General features: G+C 44.7%; 1 protein-coding gene across 7 annotated transcripts; it reads left to right on the top strand.

Moving 5' to 3' along the window:
• The first annotated feature begins 2,304 nt into the window (after positions 1-2,304).
• Positions 2,305-21,895, top strand: LOC110532255 (protein FAM110B). Of its 7 annotated transcripts, none has more exons than XM_021615987.2 (4): positions 2,309-2,451; positions 10,437-10,624; positions 18,450-18,758; positions 18,915-21,895. In XM_021615987.2, exon 4 carries the CDS (start codon positions 18,923-18,925, stop codon positions 20,303-20,305), a length of 1,383 nt encoding a protein of 460 aa, XP_021471662.2. In that variant the 5' UTR covers positions 2,309-2,451; positions 10,437-10,624; positions 18,450-18,758; positions 18,915-18,922; the 3' UTR covers positions 20,306-21,895. The 7 variants fall into 7 exon arrangements, with proteins under 7 accessions (XP_021471658.2, XP_021471662.2, XP_021471660.2 ...); XM_021615985.2 differs by having other exon boundaries at positions 2,314-2,455; XM_021615986.2 differs by having other exon boundaries at positions 2,324-2,455; positions 10,389-10,624.
• The last annotated feature ends 440 nt before the right edge of the window (positions 21,896-22,335 follow it).

The raw sequence follows: 22,335 nt of genomic DNA, 5'->3' as shown, positions 1-22,335 counted from the left end.
TGGCTGTCCTCCTTACAATTTAGACTGAGCCTTTTGGTCCTAGACTTGGCGCTCCATCGTTTTCCTGTTTTTTGTCTAGATAATCAATTGAAGCTACAAACGTGGGCAATATGGCAAATGTTCCAATAGGGCAGAGACTACAGGCCTTTTTTAGGGGAATACAGCTATTCATTCCATTCCACTCTGAACAAGAATAGGCCAATAAGATAATACAGATACATCCATAAGTATCTGATGCAGTTCTCCTCAGAGGTGTATACACGCACACACACACACACACACACACACACACACACACACACACACACACACACACACACACACACACACACACACACACTCCCCTATTCCTTATCCTGTCTACTCTTTGATGTGGCAAACATACTAATTGCATCATCTTTGTTGTGCAAAGGTCTTCTAGGCCCCCTCATCCAAATGTTTTTGCTTCTCTTCCTAATCTAATAACGGAAGCAAGAAACACATTCATGCTGAGAATAATACATCTATTGTTCCCACAGGAACAGAGAAGCAAGGGTTATTTTCTCTGTTCCATCCTTTCTGTACGCAGGTAAGTAATGAAGGTCACAACGCTCTCTTATTTGAGTTTAGGTCATTTTGAATTAGTTAATTAATGCAGTTTGTTGCCAAAACATTAGATCATCCGTCAGCTTCATTTAAGGTCAGTCAATCCGGAAAATGTCAATAACTTTAAAAGTTCCTTCAAGAGCAGTCACAAAAAACATTAACCGCTGTAGAGGATGAGTTCATTAGACTTACCAGCCTCAGAAATTGCAGCCCAAATAAATGCTTCAGAGAGGTTAAGTAACAGACACATCTCAACATCAACTGTTCAGAGGGGACTGTGTGAATCAGGCCTTCATGGTCTAATTTCTGCAAAGAAACCACTACTAAAGGACACCAATGAGACCTGCTTGGTCCAAGAAACACGAGCAATGGACATTAGACCGGAGGAAATCTGTCCTTTGGTCTTGTAAGGGAAATGTTCATGTTTGTGTTTTTCTTATAACTAATTTCTGTGTTATATTCATGTGCTGTTCTATAAACCAATTTATTTGTTCATGCAAGTGGCTGACTGTACAAATCCTCACTTATCAGTAGCTGCAATTTGGCAGTATGCCCAGACGTTGTTTTGAGACGCAAAGTAGGTGAACGGATGATCTCCGCATGTGTGGTTCCCACCGTGAAGCATGGAGGAAGAGGTGTGATGGTGCTTTGCTGGTGACACTGTCAGTGATTTATTTAGAATTCAAGGCACACTTAACCAGCATGGCTACCACAGCATTCTGCAGCGATACACCATCCCATCTGGTTTTCGCATAGTGGGACTATCATTTGTTTTTCAACAGGACAATGACCCAACACACTTCCAGGCTGTGTAAGGGTTGTTTGACCAAGAAGAAGAGTGATTGAGTGCTGCATCAGATGACCTGGCCTCCACCATCACCCCTCAACCCAATTGAGATGGTTTTGGATGAGTTGGACTGCAGAGTGAAGGAAAAGCAGCCAACAAGTGCTCAGCATATGCAGGAACTCCTTATGTTGGAAAAGCATTCCTCATGAAGCTAGTTGAGAGAATGCCAAGAGTGTGCAAAGCTGTCATCAAGGCAAAGGATGGCTACTTTGAAGAATCTAAAATGTAAAATATATTTGGATTTGTTTAACACTTTTTTTTGGTTACTACATGATTCCATATGTGTAATTTCATAGTTTTGATTTCTTCACTATTATTCTACAATGTAGAAAATAGTAAAAATAAAGAAAACCCCTTAAATGAATAGGTGTCAAAACTTTTGACTGGTACGGTATATATCTATTCCAGTCTCTGACATTGCTCATTCTATTATGTCTTCATTTCTTTCTTCCTTAAAACCATTTATGGATTTGTGTATTGTTTATTTTAATTATATTATTGCTATAGGTGTTACTGCACTGTTGAAGCTAGAAACACAAGCATTTGGCTGCACCTGCGATAACACAAATCTGTATGCAACCAATAAACTTAATAATACTCAATTTTATTGCGCAGAGCGGTCTCCAAGCAGTCGACAATGCATCTTCCAAACTGGGAACTGACCAATGGCGGATTGTGGGCATACCAAATTGGGACATAATGAGGGGTGAACAAGATCCCATGCCTTGAGCGTATTTACAACATTTAGTCCTAATCTAAAGCAATGCCATCGGATTTGTTCTTAAAAACATATGTGTGATATTTGTAGGGTTTTGATTATTGAAGACAAATTACACCTGACTTTTTTTATATTGCCACTAAATGGGCTTGAGTTGGTATCTTCCGCGCCAATATTGAATTCCCATACTTATGCACTTGATCTACAACCACCCCGACGATGGATACTTACCTACAGCGTTATCATATGAGTCTGATAAAGCATCGAAAACGATTAGTCATAACGCACTCGGAGACACACAGTGAGTAAGTTATCTACACAGTATTTCATTGCATTCCAATTCAGCTTTCTACAACCAGAATGAATGACAGACTGTGGGCATGAGAGTGGGTCTATCTAGTAAATTGGGTTTTAGAACCATATTATTTACATTGTTTCATTATCATGTTGTGATTGCACACCTTTTTCCAAGCAAATGGACTAGAGAAAGGCGTAAAATAATTTTGTGTCAGCCAACTGGCTAACTTGTGTTGACTGGAAAGGTGACTTGTGTGTCTGGCATTAGTAGTGGACCCTGTAGGTACGTTAATTTAACACATTACTTTATGTTGCGTGTTCTATGTGAGTTGTTATCCTCAAACTGTTGAGATAGGTGTGTTGGGTGTTCCCTCCATGCAGGACATTAGGTGGGTGTCAAATGAATGGGGTGGTTTCGGGAAGGAAGCGGACTAGGCTAGGCCTAACGTTACTTCTCAATGTCCCCGTTGGTGTATTTGCACGCTGGTTTCTGTGCAAGGCAAGGGCTGAAGTTCTCCTCCCTAAAAGGGAGCCTGCTGGCTACGTCCTCAATAGTTGTGAGACTGGATACCAACACGTGTTGTGTTAACGTTCTCGGGATCCTTTGATGTTTTAACTCTTCGGGAAGTGCCAGAGTGATTTCGAGCTTTAGCAATGAACCATAGAAAAGCTTTATTAAGCCATAATGTAGCCTACACACAGACAAGTTGCAACAGTGTATTTATATGGCTGTTATTTAGAATTAATTTATGGTAGAGTCTTTCAAAATCGGATTTGCACGCTCAGTTGTTTTAACAGCAGTAAATATGTGTTCTTTCTTTAGTCGGTCTGGGACGATACCAGCATCACAGTACTTGTTAATATCGTGGCAAGGGGGGCGGGCGAAACAGATTTAACTTTTTTAGGAATATAGCTTTAATGGTGTAAACAAACATGACTCATTATGTTGTCATCCAGAGTCATGTTGCCTTTATTTTTCAAATTATAGAACAACATTTTACACACAGTAGCTTTTTAAAGGAACCAAGAGTTTGGTGTGCTTCCTTGTTTTCATTTTTGGCATGAAAAAATAATACATTTTAGGAGCTGCAGTAGTATCGTTTTCACACACATTTCTGGTCTGTCTGTCCTAAATCCTGTCCGATTAAAGCCTGTAGCAGATGTCAGTATTATTACAATAACTGTCGCACACACACTGTTAGGGCCTTGAGTAACTACACACACAGAGTAAAATGTCTTTGGGGTAACAACCAGATTTCACAATATCAAAATGTGACTAACAATCTGGGTTAGTGCAGTTATTACCCTGCTCGTTTTGACCTTCTGGCCTATGAGCTCAGACTTAATTTAAAAAAGACCTGATTTCAAACTCTGTGCTCTGACCCACTTGACATAGCATGAATGGGACAGAGTAGGCTATTAGAAAAAGTGTGGGTGATTTGTAATTTTGTGGGCTTGAATAGGAAATCCCCTACATTGCTGGTGGGGTAATAGTTATGTGAAGATGTTAGGCATATCACTCCGTGGCTGACTGTGTTAGGCTGGCCTGAGTCTGGTTGTTGTCAGGGCTGCTGACTCCGTCATCTACCATGTGATGAGAGTGCGCTGGCAGCCAAGTAATCCACCAGTCAACTCACCACAGCATTATGCAACTTCATTTTAACTACTAAACTGTCAGATTAAAACACACCATGTTTTAAAAGCCACCCGTAAAACATCCCACCACACTTCAACGCTGCACTATTCAATACAGTTTGAGTGATTCCTATACAACATTCTCAGGCAGGCTGAGAGTATAGTATAGGTTCCCTAGCTACAGCTTGGAGAGAGGCATGGCCCCTCACCCTCCTAAATTATGAACACTTTGGAATGGGGTCGGTGACTCTGCCCTTGACACTGAGCTGAGGACCGAGGAGATTGTCTGTCTACCGCCCTACTCTGTTTGGAGTTTGAGATTCTTTTTGCATCTCTCTTTTCTTGTATCAAAGGTAAGCCAAACAGAAGGTATAATAGTTATGGCATGCCGAAAAGATGGCTAAAGTTTTGACTCTGAAGGGCGAATAAGATGGCAACAGTGATAACAAAACACCCTCAACTATCTACTGAACGATTAGTCTAGGCATAAAAATCTGTTATGGATTGAAGATTATTTTGTGGGGAATGCAAGAATGCACTTTTTTTCTGCCAAGTCACAGGTATACTGAACAAAAATATAAACGCAACATGCAACAATTTCATATATGAACTGTAACTCAGTAAAATCTAAGGACATCAGTCAATATAAATAGATTCATTTGGCCCTAATCTATGGATTTCACATGACTGGGAATACAGATATGCATCTGTTGGTCACAGATACCTTTAAAAAAAGGTAGGAGCGTGGATCAGATATCTAGTCAGTATCTGGTGTGACCACAATTTGCCTCATGCAGCGCAACACATCTCCTTCACATAGAGTTGATCAGGCTGTTGATTGTGGTCTGTGGAATGTTGTCCCAATTCTCTTCATTGGCTGTGCGAAGTTGCTGTATATTGGTGGAAACTGGAACACGCTGTCGTACACGTCGATCCAGAGTGTCCCAAACATGCTCAATGGGTGACATGTCTGATGAGTAGAGTATGCAGGCCATGGAAGAACTGGGATATTTTCAGCTTCCAGGAATTGTGTACAGATCCTTGCGACATGGGGCCGTGCATTATCATCCCCAGCACAAGATGCCCCTGTGTGATAATTATGCTGTATAATCAACTTTTTGATATGCCACACCTGTCGTTTGGATTATCTTGGTATGCTCACTAACAGGGATGTAAAATTAGTGTACACAATTTGAGAGAAATAATATTTTCTTGAGTATGGAACATTTCTGCGATATTTATAACATTTTTATTTCCGCTCATGAAACATGGGACAGTTTTTATTCGGTGTAAATACTTACATTTCCCGTTATGACAATTTTTTTCAGTTTTTTTTTTTTCAATTAACAGGTGTGCCTTGTTAATTTGTGGAATTTCTTTCCTTCTTTAAAGCATTTGAGCCAATTGTGTTATGACAAGGTAGGGTTGGTATACAGAAGATAGCCCTATTTGGTAAAAGACAAAGTTCATATTATGGCAAGAACAGCTCAAATAAGCAAAGAAAAACAGTCCATTACTTCAAGGCATGAAGGTCAGTCAATCTGGAAAATGTGAAAGACTTTGAAAAGGCAGTCGCAAAAAAAACCCATCAAGTGCTATGATGAAACTGGCTCTCACGAGGACCGCCACAAGAGAGAAAGTTACCTCTGCTGCAGAGGATAAGTTCATTAGACTTACCAGCCTCAGAAATTGCAGCCCAAATAAATGCTTCACAGAGTTCAAGTAACAGACACATCTCAACATCAACTGTTCAGAGTAGACTGTGTCAATCAGGCCTTCAAGGTTGAATTGCTGCAAAGAAACCACTACTAAAGGACACCAATAAGATGAGACTTGCTTGGTCCAAGAAACACAACCAATGGACATTAGACCGGAGGAAATCTGTCCTTTTGGTCTGATGAGTCCAAATTTGAGACTTTAGTTTCCAACCGCCGTGTCTTTGTGACTGGATGATCTCCGAATAAGTGATTCCCACCATGAAGCATGGAGGATGAGGTGTGGGGGTGCTTTGCTGGTGACATTATCAGTGATTAATTTAGAGTTCAAGGCACACTTAACTAGCATGGTGAAGGGGTTAAACCAAGGCCTCATACCTTTTTTAAAAAGGGTTAATAAGTTGTTTCATGATAAACTGTATGGTCTCCTCTCAGGAGACGTGTGTGTGTGTGTGAGAACACCTGTTTTGAGTGTTGTGCCCTTCACACACTATCAGAAGGCGGAAACCGTCTGGGCCCCACCGTGGCTGAGGTTCTGAGAATACGACTGGTTTTCTGAGAACACAAGGCTGCTGCAGACCTGATGAGAACAGCCCCCTTTCAGAAGATGCTTAGACTCGTTCATCTTGTACCTTATACTTGTCATGAAAGGTCAAGTTTCAGTCAAATCCACTTCTGAGCTTTTAATTGCTGACAAGATGGTTGCTGCTGTCAGGGGGAGGTTATATTTATTAAAATGTTGCCAGGGAAAGTCACGCAAAGGGGAACTGGAGAGGTTATATAAGTTACAGGATGTCTTAGACACTTTTCAGAACCTATATAACCATATACTGTACTCTGTATCAACTTCTGCCTACAATTGTATTACTAAAGGAGAATTGTAATACTTAAACAAAGAGTATGTTTCCCGTCTACTACATATATGTATGTTTGATAATTAGATAGACCTGATCATGTGTTGAAGAAATTGACCAACAATGGCTACCACAGCATTCTCCAGCGATACGCCATCACGTCTCGTTTGCGGTTAGTGGGCCTATCATTTGTTTTTCAACAGGACAATGACCCAACACACCTCCCAGGCTGTGTAAGGGCTAATTGACCAAGGAGTGCTGCATCAGATGACATGGCCTCCACAATCACCTGACCTCAACCCAATTGAGATGGTTTGGGATGATTTGGACCGCAGTGTGAAGGAAAAGCAGCCGAAAAGTGCTCTGCATATGTGGGAACTCATTCAAGACTGTTGGAAAAGCATTCCAGGTGAAGCTGGTTGAGAGAATGCCAATAGTGCAAAGCTGTCATCAAGGCAAAGGGTGGCTACTTTGAAGAATCTAAAATGTAATTGTTTAACGCTTATTTTGGTTGCTACATGATTCCATGTGTTCATAGTTGTGATGTCTTCACTTTTCTACAATGTAGAACATAGTAAGAATGAAGAAAAACCTTTGAATGAGGTGTCAACGTTTGATTGGTACTGTATATACAGTGCATTCGGAAAGTAATCAGACCCTCACTTTTTCCACATTTTGTTGCTTTCTTATTCTAAAATGTATTACATTGTTTTTCCCCCCCCACATCAATCTACACACCCCATAATGACAAAACAAAAATGGGTTTTTATCACAAAAATGTAAATGTTACATAAGTATTCAGACCCTTTACTCAGTACTTTGTTGAAGCACCTTTGGCAGCGATTACAGCCTTGAATCTTCTTGTGCCAAGCTTGTAGCGTCATACCCATCTGTATTTGGGCAGTTTCTCCCATTTGTTCTCTGCAGATCATCTCCGGCTCTGTCAGGTTGGATGGGGAGCGTCACTGCACAGCTATTTTCAGGTCTCTCCAGAGATGTCTCAAGTACGGGCTCTGGCTGGGCCACTCAAGGAAATTCAGAGACTTGTCCGGAAGCCACTCCTGCGTTGTCTTGGCTGTGTGCTTAGGGTAATTGTCCTGTTGGAAGGGGAACCTTCGCCCAACTCTTTGTGCTTTGCTCCATTCATCTTACCCTCTCCTGAATTGTCTCCTAGTCCCTTCCGCTGAAAAACATCCCCACAGCATGATGTTGCTACCAAGAACTTCACCGTAGGGATGGTGCTAGGTTTCCTCCAGACTTGACGCTTGGCAATCAGGCCAAAGAGTTCAATCTTGGTTTCATCAGACCAGAGAATCTTGTTTCTCATGGTCTGAGAGTCCTTTAGGTGCCTTTTGGCAAACTCTCAAGCGGCCTGTCATGTGCCTTTTTACTGAGGAGTGGCTTCCCTCTGGCCACTATAACATAAAGGCCTGCTTGGTGGAGTGCTGCAGAGAAGTTTGTCCTTCTGGAAGGTTCTCCCATCTCCACCTAGGAACTCTTGAGCTCTGTCAGAGTGACCATCGGGTTCTTGGTCACATCCCTGACTTAAGGCCCTTCTCACCCGACAGAGTTTGGCCGGGCGGCCAGCTCTAGGAAGGGTCTTGGTACTTCCAAGCTAATCCCATTTAAGGCCACTGTGTTCTTGGGGACCTTCAATTCTGCAGAATTGTTTTGTACCCTTCCCCAGATCTGTTGCCTTGACAATCCTGTCTACGGACAATTCCTTCGTCCTCATGGCTTGGTTTTGCTCTGACATGCACTGTCAACTGTGGGACCTTATATAGACAGGTGGGTGCCTTTCCAAATGATGTCCAATTCATTGAATGTACCACAGGGGGACTCCAACCAAGTTGTAGAAACATCTCAAGGATGATCAATGGAAACTGGATGCACCTGAGCTCAATTTCGAGTCTCATAGCAAAGGGTCTTTTTATTATTTCTCCTTTTATTTATTTGTAATAAATTTGCCAAAAAATTATTACAAACCTGTTTTTTTCCCTTCATCGTTATGGGGTATTGTGTTTAGATTGAGGGGAAAGAAGTATTTAATCCGTTTTAGAATTAAGCTGTAATGTAACAATGTGGAAGAAGTCAAGGGATTGGAATACTTTCTGAATGTAGTGAGTGTGTGCACACTACCATTCAAAAGTTTGGGGTCACTTAGAAATGTCCTTGTTTTTGAAAGAGAAGCACTTTTTTTGTCCATTTAAACAAGGTTGCGGGATGTCCGGCCTCCGGGCCATTTTGTGTGTGTGTGTGTGTGTATATATATGGTGACCACAGCCATTTTGCTGGTCAACTACCATAATCCAATATTCAATGACTGCCACAGCTGTTGTGTGTGTGTGTGTGTGTGTGTGTTCCACAACAGTTAGAGCTAGGGCCTGCTTGGGCATGCTGATGTGTAATATGGAACAGTAATGTGAGCGCGTCAGACTGGCTTACAGTCTGTCCTGTGGAATGTGTGTGTGTGTGTGTCTGAGCCCTGAGGCCAGGCTTATCTGTTGTGGGAGCTGGGCTGATGCTGCTGTAATAGTGAACCTGCACCCCCCATATGCCTTTTCACTCTCAACTAAAAAAAAAAATGCAGAACATGGATTGTTATGGAGAATCTGATGTAGCAGTCAGCCATACAGTAGCTGTTATAGCGGGAGAATACCAATCATACACTCCGTTAAATCCTCTGACACCTACCTTGCGGCTAGCGCAGGTGGAACAGGAGCAGTTGTCGGGTACGCTCAACTACACTTGGGTTCCCATGGCGATACATTACCATAGCCACTGGGTACACTTTGGAAGTTGTTATTGATGTTCAGTAGTTCCTCTGCTGAGCTTGTTCCCCTGGCAGAGTGGTGTCGGTTTCAACGCAGCAGAGGATGGAGGAGGAGAGACGGTAACTTGACGGTCTGTCTGCAGGGGGTTCAGCTTTAGGCGGTGTGGGATCATAGGGATCCCACACCGATCGTCGCTGGAGTTCTGCAGATGACATACTCGGGGAGAGGCAAGACAGATTTCTCTGATCGGACTGGTCTCGCTGTGCTCTTTTTATTTTTTTTATGAGACCCTGAGAGAGAGGACATTATTTGCTGGGATAAAATGTTATTAACTGGACGTTTTTAAATCATGACATAAATATTACACTATTTTAGTGTTGATGTTCTTTACCATACACACACAGCTAGCTAGCGTGATTTTGAGTGGAAGGCCAGTGCGATTCTCACTGTGCTGTGTCAGGAAAATGAGAGGGTAGTTTCATAATTCTACCCACAGAGCCCTGTCCATAGCACCCCACCCTACACATCGGTTGGCCATAAATAAGCAAGACGTGCATGTTTTGGACCGTAGAAGAGAAGTACTGTAAAGTCTGGGCCTTGCTTACAGGAAGCCATCAAGCTGCTGATATGAACGGACTTGGATATAGTCTCACACAGGGCTGGGTAACACAGCCTAGTCCTTTCCATGTATTTCCAGTAGGACTGCTGCTGTAACACAGGCCAACCAGGCTTACTGACAAGCTATATCCTCAGCCACACCGGCATGTGATTTTCTTGTCTTTCACCCAGCTTTCTCTGAGGTATATCACGTTGTCTAACAGACCAGAGGTGTTTTTCAGCTGGAATAACCTCTGGGGAAAGTGAAAGTCCATAGAATGGTTAAGAGATTATTTGTTCATGGGTTTGTTAGGGACAAATTATTTTATGATGGTTAAAAATGATGCTTTAAATTTTGCTTCGCAGTTTACTGGAATCCTTCACTGGGACCATTCCTTTGCTCATCTGTAACAGGTAAAGGAAAATGTGTCTCGGCTAACCCTTTAAATGGGAAGAAAGTGTAAGGGATCTCACGTGACTGAGGAAGAGGCCCTGCCTGGCTGCTTCCTGCCTCCAGAGTGGCTGTTCCTGATTCAAGGCAAAGGGTGGAGTGAGCGCAGGAGGAGGAGTATTTCAGTGAGGGAGTGAACCAGCCTCTACAGGTTTGTGTTCAAGCAGAACTCCGCATACACACACTCACTCAGGACCCAGATGCATGCTCTACATTCTCATAGTCAGCTTTCATTCTAGAGGGCTTGATTCTCCAGTGTTCTTGTCCAGATCTTTGAGACTCCGCTGAGGATTCCACTCGTGGACACACAAGTAAGTAGGACTATCTGGACGAGCTGACCAAACAGCCGGAGTGTTTAGAAGTGGTTTGTGTTTGTTTGATTCTACACCAGGGGGCTTGGGTGTTCTGTTATTTTAGGTAACCAAACTTTGACTCATGGGAAGTAACTTTTGTACTCCAGAATGTAAATGATATTCATATTAACCCGAAGCACATTCCATTTGTAACTAGATGCATGTAATTTGTAATTTTGCAGTATACAGTTGAAGTCGGAAGTTGACATACACTTAGGTTGGAGTCATTAAAACTAGTTTTTCAACCACTCCACAAATTTCTTGTTAACGAACTATAGTTTTGGCAAGTCGGTTAGGACATCTACTTCGTGCATGACACAAGTAATTTTTCCAACAATTGTTTACAGACAGATTATTTCACTTATAATTCACTGTATCACAATTCCAGTGGGTCAGAAGGTAACATGTTGACTGTGCCTTTAAACAGCTTGGGAAATTCCAGAAAATTATGTTAGGCTGATTGACATAATTTGAGTCAATTGGAGGTGTACCTGTGGATGTATTTTGAGGCCTACCTTCAAACTCAGTGGCTCTTTGCTTGACATCATGGGAAAATCAAAAGAAATCAGCCAAGACTTCAGGAAAAAAATTCTAGACCTCCACAAGTCTGGTTCATCCTTGGGAGCAATTTCCATACGCCTGAAGGTACCACGTTCATCTGTACAAACAATAGTACGCAAGTATAAACACCATGGGACCACGCAGCTGTCATTCCGCTCAGCAAGGAGACGCGTTCTGTCTCCTAGAGATGAACGTACTTTGGTGTGAAAAGTGCAAATCAATCCCAGAACAACAGCAAAGGATCTTGTGAAGATGCCGGAGGAAACAGATAGAAAATTATCTATATCCACAGTAAAACAAGTCCTATATCGACAGAACTTGAAAGGCCGCTCGGCAAGGAAGAAGCCACTGCTCCAAAACCGCAATTAAAAAAGCCAGACTACGGTTTGTAACTGCACATGGGGACAAAGATCATACTTTTTGGAGAAATCTCCTCTGGTCTGATGAAACAAAAATATAACTGTTTGGCCATAATGACCATCGTTATATTTGGAGGAAAAAGGGGGACGCTTGCAAGCCGAAGAACACCATCCCAACCGTGAAGCACGGAGGTGGCAGCATCATGTTGTGGTGGTGCTTTGCTGCAGGAGGGCCTGGTGCACTTCAAAATAAATGTCATCATGAGAAGGAAAATTACGTAGATATATTGAAGCAACATCTCAAGACATCAGTTTGGAAGTTAAAGCTTGGTTGCAAATGGGTCTTCGAAATGGACAATAACCCCCAAGCATACTTCCAAAGTTGTGGCAAAATGGCTTAAGGACAACAAAGTCAAGGTATTGGAGTGGTCATCACAAACCCCTGACCTCAATCCCATAGTACATTTGTGGGCAGAACTGAAAAAGTGTGTGCAAGCTAGGAGGCCTACTAACCTGACTCAGTTACACCAGCTCTGTCAGGAGGAATGAGCCAAAATTCACCCAATTTATTGTGGGAAGCTTGTGTAAGGCTACCCAAAATGTTCGACCCAAGTTAAACAATTTACAGGCAATGCTACCAAATGCTAATTGAGTGTATGTACATTTCTGACCCACTGGGGATGTGATGAAAGAAATATAAGCAGAAATTTAGTCTCCCTCCACTTTTATTCTGACATTTCACATTCTTAAAATGAAGTGGTGATCCTAACTGACCTAAGCCAGGGAATTTTTACTAGTATTAATTGTCAGGAATTGTGAAACTGAGTTTAAATGTATTTGGCTAAAGTGAATGTAAACTTCTGACTGTAGTGAAAACCTATCGTATGGAGACTTCTATCCATCAGACACAGCCGCTGTCCATCCTCTCTGGCTCCTGTGGTCTCATGGTTGTTTGAATTTTCCTAACCTAAATACTGGCCTTGATTATAAAAGTTGGCAGCTCTGCTTCAAGACAATCATCTCTTTCCCTAATTGGGGGAAAGTATGTATGGCAGTGGAAGAATTTAAGAGTAAACACATTCTTGCCAACAATGCATTTGAGAATGAGCATGTTGAAAACCATGGTGACGATAATCATGTAGGGCAGTTGGGGTAATGTAGCTTTAAGTCAGAATCGCATGTTGGCTGGGGAATGTTTTGTCTCTGCCGTCAGCCTGTGTGTGTATAGGCTAGTGTATAGTGGCCGTATCTCCTCTGGCCCTCAGCTAAAACAAACAGAACATCCCCACTCTCTCAGGGGCACTTTGGGCTTTCTGCCTGCATATGGCAAAACAACCTGGGATTCCAGGGGTTAATCATTGGATGATGACTGCGAAGCGTGTCTGTGGGGTTCTCTGGCAAAGCCAACACTGAGGCACCGCCGACGACTCAGCCCGGCCACTCTCTTCCCCAGCATCACGTCTCTGTGATTACTGGCTGGCTGGCTAGGGACATGTCTATGTGATTGCGCCCGCGCCTGCATTTTGGAATACATTCATTGCTGAGGGGGGATTTGTACTCCCTATCTCTTTCCCCTTAGGCTGAGCTACCACAGTAAAGGCCAGGGCTGTGTAATTGTCTTTTCTATACTGTGTTATCTAACATTAAGATTAGTCATGATGAGGAGGGACGCAAGGGTCGTAAGGTTGCTCAGCAGGGGACTGAACACTGAGCCCTAGGGTTTTCAGAGAAACACGAATGCTTGTGAACATTTTATAATAGAGAGATGACAATTGAGATTGAGTTGGAACACTTTGATTTGTTAGGGTGATATGGGCTATATGGAACACTGTCTAATCCTCTGTCAACATGACTAATGAGTGTTTTTCCTGGTAGGCCCTACTTTCAGAACTCTCTTTGAACCCCTTTCTCTTTTTTCCTAGTGGGCTAATGTGGACAAATTACAGATGTCTTTGTCCGTATGTTTGCGCTACAGAGCTTAGCTCCCCTAGGGAGCGCTGTACCACCTGCTGTTGTTTCATTACCTCTTCATTTAGCCTAGGCCACACACGGTTATACACTGCTCAGTTTAGCGAGAGATGGGTCAGTGGGAAAGTGTGAAGGATGTATTTTGTGTGTGTGCATGTTTGCGTGCGACATCTTTCTGTGTGAGGGGGGTGGGGGGCAGTAGAGTAGACGGTCAGTTGGGATCTCCAGTGTATGTAATTGTGAATGGGATTTTGTATCCTGAAGCCATAGACAGACAGTGATGGTTTAGAGGGGGAGTTATGCTCCAATGACTAGCTCTAATCTGACTCTCTGTTGACTTTGTCCTGCTGGGCGTGTGATTGTTAGGGCGGGGGTGTTGGCAGGCACAGAGAACATCTGTACTTGTACCCTAACGGACACTCTCTAGTATGTGGTTTCTCGCCATCCATCTCTCAGCCCAATCTGCATTAGCCTAACTTTTTAATGCAGTTCAACATGTGTGTGGAGGATATATACATTGACCCTATGCCATAAGGTTACCGGTTTTAGATCCCATGAGATTTGCTGATACTGTGGAGTTGCAGCAGCAGTCCTCTCCTGGGAAAACTTATCTTCTTTACTCCAGTAAAACCTCTTAAATCACCCCCTGGAGACAGTGGTTGATAACCTCTGAACTGTTGGGTGACCATAAATCTGGAGCACAGTGGGTGGTGGGGTTAGTGGTGACAGTCTCTGTGCTATCCATTGGGTTGCCAATGGTTGTTTTTAGTAGAGCTATCTTGGTTTTGGTCTTTTTACAGGTTTTACTTTTTGCTGTGAGTGAGGTTATCAAGTCTGACATTTTATACATTTCCTTGCTCTGTAGTTGGCCTGTTAGATTAGTGGAGAAGGCCAATGCATACATAGCTCCGCAAAGTGAGGTGAGTTCACAGCTCTGCAGGGTCCTCTAGCCTCTCAGTCCAGCAGGACAAACAGTCAGTCACACCATCTCACTGTGTTTGTTTGTATATCCATCTCGGTCACGTTTCCTGTTGTGAAATGAGTCACTGCTTCCTTCTATATGTGTGATGTAGCCTACCTGAGAAACCACGGCCAATGGCAGCTTCGCTTCCCCCTCTTTCTGTCGTGACTCTTCTGTAGAAGGTGGCACCCCTGTTGTTGTCCTTCACTCTGAGGTCAATGTCCAGCAGGCCAGGGCTACTAGGGAAACCAACTGACTCCTGATTGGCAGGCCCGCTTGGCTCCTGACTTGAAACTGCTTTCCAAGGCTACTGTCTTCCACTTTAACCCTTTACAATAGCACCACTGCCTGACGGAAGCCCTCTTTATCCTGAAGCATATGAATTGTAAGGCTGTATTCTTCAGGAATTCCTCTGTTCAGTCCTGACCTCTTCCTCACTGTCTCTTAAAACCCCCTGCTCTCTGTCTCCGTCTCTGTCACATGATAGATATTATGGGAGAAGCAAATTGCTTCCAGTCACATAATTCCCTTGTAATTACCCCTCATGGCTCTCTTGCCATGTACTCTGTGGGCTGCTTTTTCCTTTCAGCAAGAGGCCACTGGGTTGGTGCTGACCACAGATAGATGGAGCACCTGTGGCTTCATGTGCTTTTCTCATAAGGCATAGCATTCTCCACTAATCATCAGCTGGATGAAAAACGGTACACTCAACGAAAGAGGTAGACTATTGCTGTGAGCCTGGTTAGGGAGAGCACAGCTATTTCCATTCTCCATTTGTGGTCATTCCAACCACAGTGAGTGATGTAGTTGAATGTTCAGCCAGGCAGGCAGCATGTCATGCAATTGGAGGTGTTTTTATTTCTGACAGGAGGTATTCCTGGCCCGTTCTTTCCCCCGAACCCCCCCCCCCCCCCCCCCCCCCCTGTACAGTTGCCAGGTTGCTGAGGGCCTCTAGTTATTAGATCAGTTCACACCTCAGCCTGGGGCAGGAACTAGTTAAAGTTGAATTTATTTGCACCAAAGAAAACAAGTGATAAACAACAATACAAAAACCAAAACCAGTATGACATTGACGTTTACACAACCACACCCAAAATGCATTGTTAGGTTATGGACCTGCACTGTGTTGGTGCCTTTCCAATGAGACTGCTTTAGTTCGGCTGGCTACCCGAACGATGGGCTCACATGCTCCCTTAAAAGACCGTCGCTTGAAAAAATGAGAAAAAAGCGGCAATAGTACTGTTTGTCCATTTTGAGACGCTGTAGCCAGGACAATTCCTCAATAGTCACAATTAATCTAAGAAAAGTCAAGAAGTCTGTCATTAATTGGCTTTTTTGCCAAGGAGATCTCATTCTGATTCTGGGAAGCATGTGGAACGCCTTTACCCTCGCACCAGGGTGTCGCCAGTGTTTTATGTTAATGTTAGCGCCAGTGTTATTGTGTTTCCATCAGGCGTGTGACACTAAAGACTTGTGGCGGCCAGAATCAACAACCTTTGTGGCGTTTTTTAAAAGTTTATCTAGCCATATTGTTACGTAGATGCCAGCTTCGAAGTACCATGGGCCTTGCCTGGGCTCCAAGTTAGTGCAGCTCCGCTGGACCCATGACCCAGTGAGACACGGGTGCTGGCCTGTGACGAAAACAAAAGTCTGAGCCTTTTGGGTAAAACACTGGGGTAAATCTTCATTTGTAAATGCGGCAACAACTGTGGATCTACCTCTGAATGACAATGGCTGGTGCTTCAGGAAGAGATGGGTAGGTTGTGTTTACACGCCTTCCTTGTTAATACACAGCATTTGGGATTCATAGCCGTATCACTGGCTGTGGGCACAGATAACAAAGCGAGGGGATGGAGAGTGGATTTCAGGATTATGCCATCTGTTAGGGTGGGTTTTATATGGGCGGTAGGCAGTGGCACCGTCCAGGAAGAAAATTATTACCCTCTCTTATCACCAGGAACAGGAGAGGTTTATGATAATTACCAGAACAGTAATTTGTTTGTGTGATTACATCCAGCATGTGTAACCATACAATAATGGTAACCAGACACTAGCAGGCTTGTGGTAGTTAATTGGGCAGTTGATTTAGGTCAGGGGGGTTACTGAGTCTCTTGTCTGAATGAAAATGTGGGTTCTGGAAAGGGTACTGTCTGTCTGAGATTGGTCTAGCCTTTGACCACCAGCTGCTGTGTTGGAGTGTTTGACAGTGTCCTGCCCTCATGTGTATGTCAGTGGCCCTGTAGGGTTGCAGCCTCGCCTGCATGTTTGAAGCGCTGTACAGTAACTGTGTGGATGTGAATGATGACTGGGTCGGGGTCTAGCACAGACACCAGAGAGCCTGCCAGCCACCTCACCCCTCTGCCTGAGCAACTGTGCCAGCTATTAAAAGACCTGCCTCTTCGAGACAGGTGTGTGAGAAGAGATTGAACTGCACAAGGCAATGCAACCTTGTTTTATGTGCCACTGTCATGATTACAGTCACGTCCTTCCTGTTATTTCTCTGTTCTCTCCATGCTCCCTATGGCTCACCTGTTATACAGACCCTTTGAGTGTTTGCACACTGTACGGTACACTAACCATTCCATTCCTATGTTCATATCTATCCATTCCCCTAAGTTTTGGTAGCTGACTGGTAGACTCAGGGTCATACTACATTTTACATTATTTCATAGCAGGATGTGGCATATCAAGGCATTTCCTACTAGAATTCTATGCTCTATTTCGGTGGAGATTTCTCCTTTTGGTTTGTCACATGCAGAGGATGAAAGGAGGCGTGTGCGTTGTTAGTAGTACGGGCTGATGCCTGTCGGTCCTGCTTTCTCTCTCTGATGCTGCTGGAGAGGGGGGACATGAGCTCTGGGAGACAGCAAGGCTATTAAAAGATTAATAAAAAAATGTACAGCGGAATATGATCATGGTGGTGATAAGGGGAAAGAGATGAGCCCAGCCAGCAGTAACGCTCAGTGTGATGTAATCCGGGGCTTTGATGGTGTAACTGTAATGAAAAAAAATTACATTCGGAATTGCTTTTCAATTCCTCTGAAACTGGGGATCAAGAAAGGAGGAGACAGAATTGGTGGACGAGAGCAGCTGTCATCGGCTGTGAGCATAGACATGGGAACAGCAAGGGAGCAATTCTCTTCTTTCTCCACATGTATTAAGAGTACTTAAAGTCCAATCTTTACCAGGAAGATGTGATGCTCCTGAGATTGAGAGGATATGAAACATGATCGGCTGATGTCTTTACAGTTTTGCTCTTATATTTCTTCACATACTTTCTCTCACTGTATGGCTATAGTGTTGAACAAAGAGCAGAACAAGTGGAGCAGTTGAGGATGTTGAAATGTTTTAATAAGACCCTGTTTGATGTAAAATATTGCAGCTTTTTTACCCACCTCTCCCCCTTTTTTCTTCTCCCTTTCAAATAATTTAATTTGAATGAAAATTCAGTTTGTTTTGTTGTCAGTGGGGGGAGGGGTGCAATTGGTCAAAATCCTTTGACTAAAGCCAATAGCAGCGTAGCTCCCAACCTCCACCCCTCCCTGCCCTGCTGAGATTCCCTGTCTGGCCTGTGATTGGCTGCATTGGGACTCAGCAGCCGGAGGCAGTGAGTGTGTTTAGGGGAGGAGTCGGATGGCGTATTAAAGCCGGCCGGTCTGCTGTCCTTTTGCTTAAGAGTGCTCCAGTGTGCGTTTGTTAATGTGGAGCAGTAACGTTACAGGGCGATTCTCCTGTTAGTCTGACAGTCTTCCTCTCTCTCTCTTTCCTCTCCAGGAGCCCTGCTGGAGCTTCACTCCAGGAACCCTGATAATCTGTGGAACTACCAGATCTGTTGCTTTTCCGGGACGGACAGAAGGATCAGGAGATTGAGTTGCTCTGTCAGTCTGCCTGTGTGATCTAGTTACCAACCAGCGGCAGCTAGCCCCAGGATCTGCCCCCGTTGGGTCACTGAGCCCGACTGATGTGGAATGTGAACCATGGTGACCCTGTTCCACAATTAGCCTTTCAGTGAAGAGGACAGATAGTGACGACGTAAAGAAAGGAAGAAGAAAAGGAGAAGTAAGAGCAGTAGCAGATAAACCGGTAAAAAAGTTAATTGGTCCTTGGGTGAGAAGGAGGGGGGGATAAAGGGGCCGTGCAAAACACCTATTTTCTCTGGCTTGAGACAGTTGTGAGCACGAAAAGGACGTTGACCATTACTGTCTCACTCTTTTACTTTTCTCTCTGCTTTTCTTTCAGACCCCAAAATGCCTGTAGAGACCCTCCGGCCCTCGGACGGGTGCCTGGTGGGGGTCCCCTTCACCTCAGCCATGCCTTTCCGCATCCTCAACAAGGGACCCGACTACTTCCGGCGGCCCGCGGAGCCTGGAGCCCGTAAGCTGAGCGCGGTGGAGCGTCTGGAGGCGGACAAGGCCAAGTATGTGAAGAGCCAGCAGGTGGTGCTCACCAGGCAGGAGCCTGTCAAACCACCCATCATCCGCAAGCCTCTGCTGTCCCCGGGCATGATGCTGCAGTGTCGGATCAATGCCCCCCCGGCCCGCAAGGTCCCGCGGCGGCCGGCTGACTCAGAGAACACAGGAGGGGTAGGGTGGCGGAGGGGACCCCCTCTTAACCTGGATATCCTCAACAACCTCATCAACGTGTGTGATGGACCCCTGCACTGCTCCCCGTCTCCCGTCCCTTCCTCGCCCTCCGCCTCCTCTCCTTCATCAGGAGGGAACAGCATGGGGAATAGACTCTTAGCTGACCAGGAGAGGAGCAACCGAGTCCTGAACGACTTTAAACATGTTAATAACTGCAACACCTCCTCCACATCCTCCTCTTCCACCTCTCCCTTTAACAACAACAGCCAGGCCTCCCCTGCCGAGCCCAGCCGCCTGCCACCTCCTGTCCCAGCACGGGGCATCAGGGTGGGGGTGCCAGTGCCCTACAGCACTCCAAACTCAGTGACTGTGCGCAGGGTGGATGTTAGGCCCCAGGCTGAGGTGAGGAAGCCCCTGAGGACCCACCTCCGGCCTCCGATCAAGCCCAGACAGACTGCCCAGCCCCAGGTAGCCCAGCCACAGGCCCCACCACCTCCTCCACAGCAGCCCCAGACTAAACCTCTGTCCCTCACCCCCATGCAGGCTCTCCCCTCTTCTCCACCCTACCTGCCTCCCAGCCCCATGGTGTTCGGGGCCGGTATGATGCCCCCAGCCTCTCCTGCTTTCACCCGCATGTCCTCAGCCAGTTCCAGGGGGTCTCGGCCCGGCTCGGCTCGTAAACACCCCTCCCTACACCGCTCCAAGTCTGACCTGAGCGACCGGTACTCACGAGCCACAGCCGACCTGGAGCGCTTCTTCAACTACTGTGGGCTGCACCCAGAGGAGGTAGAGGGCATGGGGGGAGTGGAGCGCTTCGCCAGGGCCAGCTCAGACATTGTGTCTGTGTCCAAGATGCGCAGCGTCAGCACCCCCAGCTCTGAGTGTGAGCAGGCCCAGGAACAGGGGGAGGACGAGGATGAGGGTCCTGCCCGACCTGGGGAGCGTGTCCCCTACGGAATCTCAGTCATCGAGAGGAATGCTCGCGTCATCAAGTGGCTATACGGGATCCGCCAGGCGCGGGACTCCAACGCTGTGTCCAATGTTTAGAGGAAAGAGACAGGACAGGGAGGCTCTGGAATGATACCCAGGCCTGTTCCACATTGTTTTTTTTTATATTGATAAATCCCACAGACCATTGAGGGGTCTTTGGTATATATTGTTTTTTATTTTTGTTTCAAGGAGGACATTGTTATTCTGTTGCCTTACCTTGTGTTTTAGAATATACGTTTTTTTTTTTTGGAGGGGGGGGGCATTATTTTTGAACCATCAATCTTTCAAAGTCGGAGAGCACTCTGGAGCACATGAATTCATCTGGGCTGCAGGTCAGGACTGCTTCCCTAGAAGAGCAGGACAAGCGATCACACTTCTCAAACAAACATTGAAAGCAATCATGTCAGGGATAGAAATGACTGAATGCTGAGGATGATGTTGATGGGTGTAGACCACTGATGCTGTGGTCCCTGCTGTCTGTTTGTCTGTCACACAGGTACTAAGGATGCTGTGTAGAGGGTCCCAGAGCCCTTTTGTGTCTGCACTGGGGTTGGAGCTAGTCTGATGATGCAAGAATAGACTGTGTGTGTGAAGAGCAAGTAAGACTTAGAACCCCATTGATACTGTGAAACATGAAAGCTTTTTTTATTTTTTTACCTTCGCTCTAAGACTTCATTAATACCGTTGATGTTGATTCCAGCATGCAAGTGAAAGTCAATATATTTGTGGGTCATCTCAACATAGCACAATCACCTGTACTCACAAATACACAATGAAAACACAGACGTTTTCAGGTCTACGACGGAGTAACGTCTGTAGCTCTGTATTGCAGGTGAGCAGGGTCTCTAATCAAGCATTGGTGCAGTTTAGTGTTTCTGTTTATTCACTGAGGAAGTATGTCTGGGTGCGGATGAGAGTCTTGTGGTAAGTGTAGTGTGGATGGGTAGGGGTGCTGTCTGGGATTGGAGGTGAGGAAAGTCGAACACTGCTCAATGGAAGGGGGATCAGGATGGTTGGAGTAGGAAAGAGGGAATTCTCTGAAAGTAAACAGGGGGTGACTTCGGTTCTGCGTGTCCTCGGCAACCTGCAGAGAAGATGGACCAATATGTCTTTTAAAAATGCAATTTGAAGTTGTTACAAAACTATTGTAATTGTACTATTCAACAACTGGTGCATAGCATTCAAGCTTTGTACAAAAGTGCAATCTGGTTGCATCTATGTGAACATACACACAGACAAACTCACACATTATATGCACACAAAATCCAGGCACCAGCCACCCGCACAACATTAGTGTGAGTGTTGTGTGTAACTAAATTCTGAAGTATGTGTAATGATAATATGCACTCTGCAGGGTTGGAGTCAATTCCATTTCAAATGATTGGAATGGAATTGACCCCAGCCCTGGCACTCTGCTCTGTGTGAAGGGAAAAGAGGGGAGGCTGTTTATTTATGTGATTTCCTGTTCCTCTCGGAGACTGATGGAGGGCTCAGTGGTGAGACGATGTGTAGGTCTAGGACTGAGCTCCACGGTCTGTTGATGTGCTTTTGAGGTCAGCAGTGTCTGACTGCCCAAAGAAGAGTCAAGCTACAACTTGCAACATGGTGTCTTTCTTAACATGTCAATAAAGTTTTAGGAAAAATATATTTCCCTGGTCAGTGATTGTTTTCAGTGCTTACCAAAATATTCAATGGTGTAGAGTTTGTCATCGAGTTGAATGTCTTAAGGTCATTGTGACGGCATATGGACATAGACTCTGTTTTTTAGAGGCTAAGTTCTGAGATGTTCAATGTGATGCGGGTCCAGAGGAAAACCCACAGCTGTTCCCAAATCTAATGTTTTGCATGAATTGACAGCAGCACTCCCATGTCCCTTTTGACAAGTTAAAAAAAATATATATTTGATGTTTTTCTATAGTCTCTCATCCATTATTTAGAATGGAAAACTTTATTTAGTACATCATGCTACAGTTCTATTTTCTTCCTGATATGGCACAGGTCCAGAAGAGTGTTGGGACCCGATTCTGCCGTAGAACATTTAGCCTTTCTTGCGCTCTCCATTCCTACGCACTTCTCATTAGTTGGTG

This window comes from Oncorhynchus mykiss, chromosome 9 (assembly GCF_013265735.2).
Source record: "Oncorhynchus mykiss isolate Arlee chromosome 9, USDA_OmykA_1.1, whole genome shotgun sequence".
NCBI classification, from domain to species: domain Eukaryota; kingdom Metazoa; phylum Chordata; class Actinopteri; order Salmoniformes; family Salmonidae; genus Oncorhynchus; species Oncorhynchus mykiss.
This window is presented reverse-complemented; position numbering and strand designations above follow the sequence as displayed.

Excerpts from the sequence above, each read along its gene's own strand:
- LOC110532255 (XM_021615983.2), top strand. The coding sequence starts at position 18,923 with ATGCCTGTAGAGACCCTCCGGCCCTCGGACGGGTGCCTGGTGGGGGTC.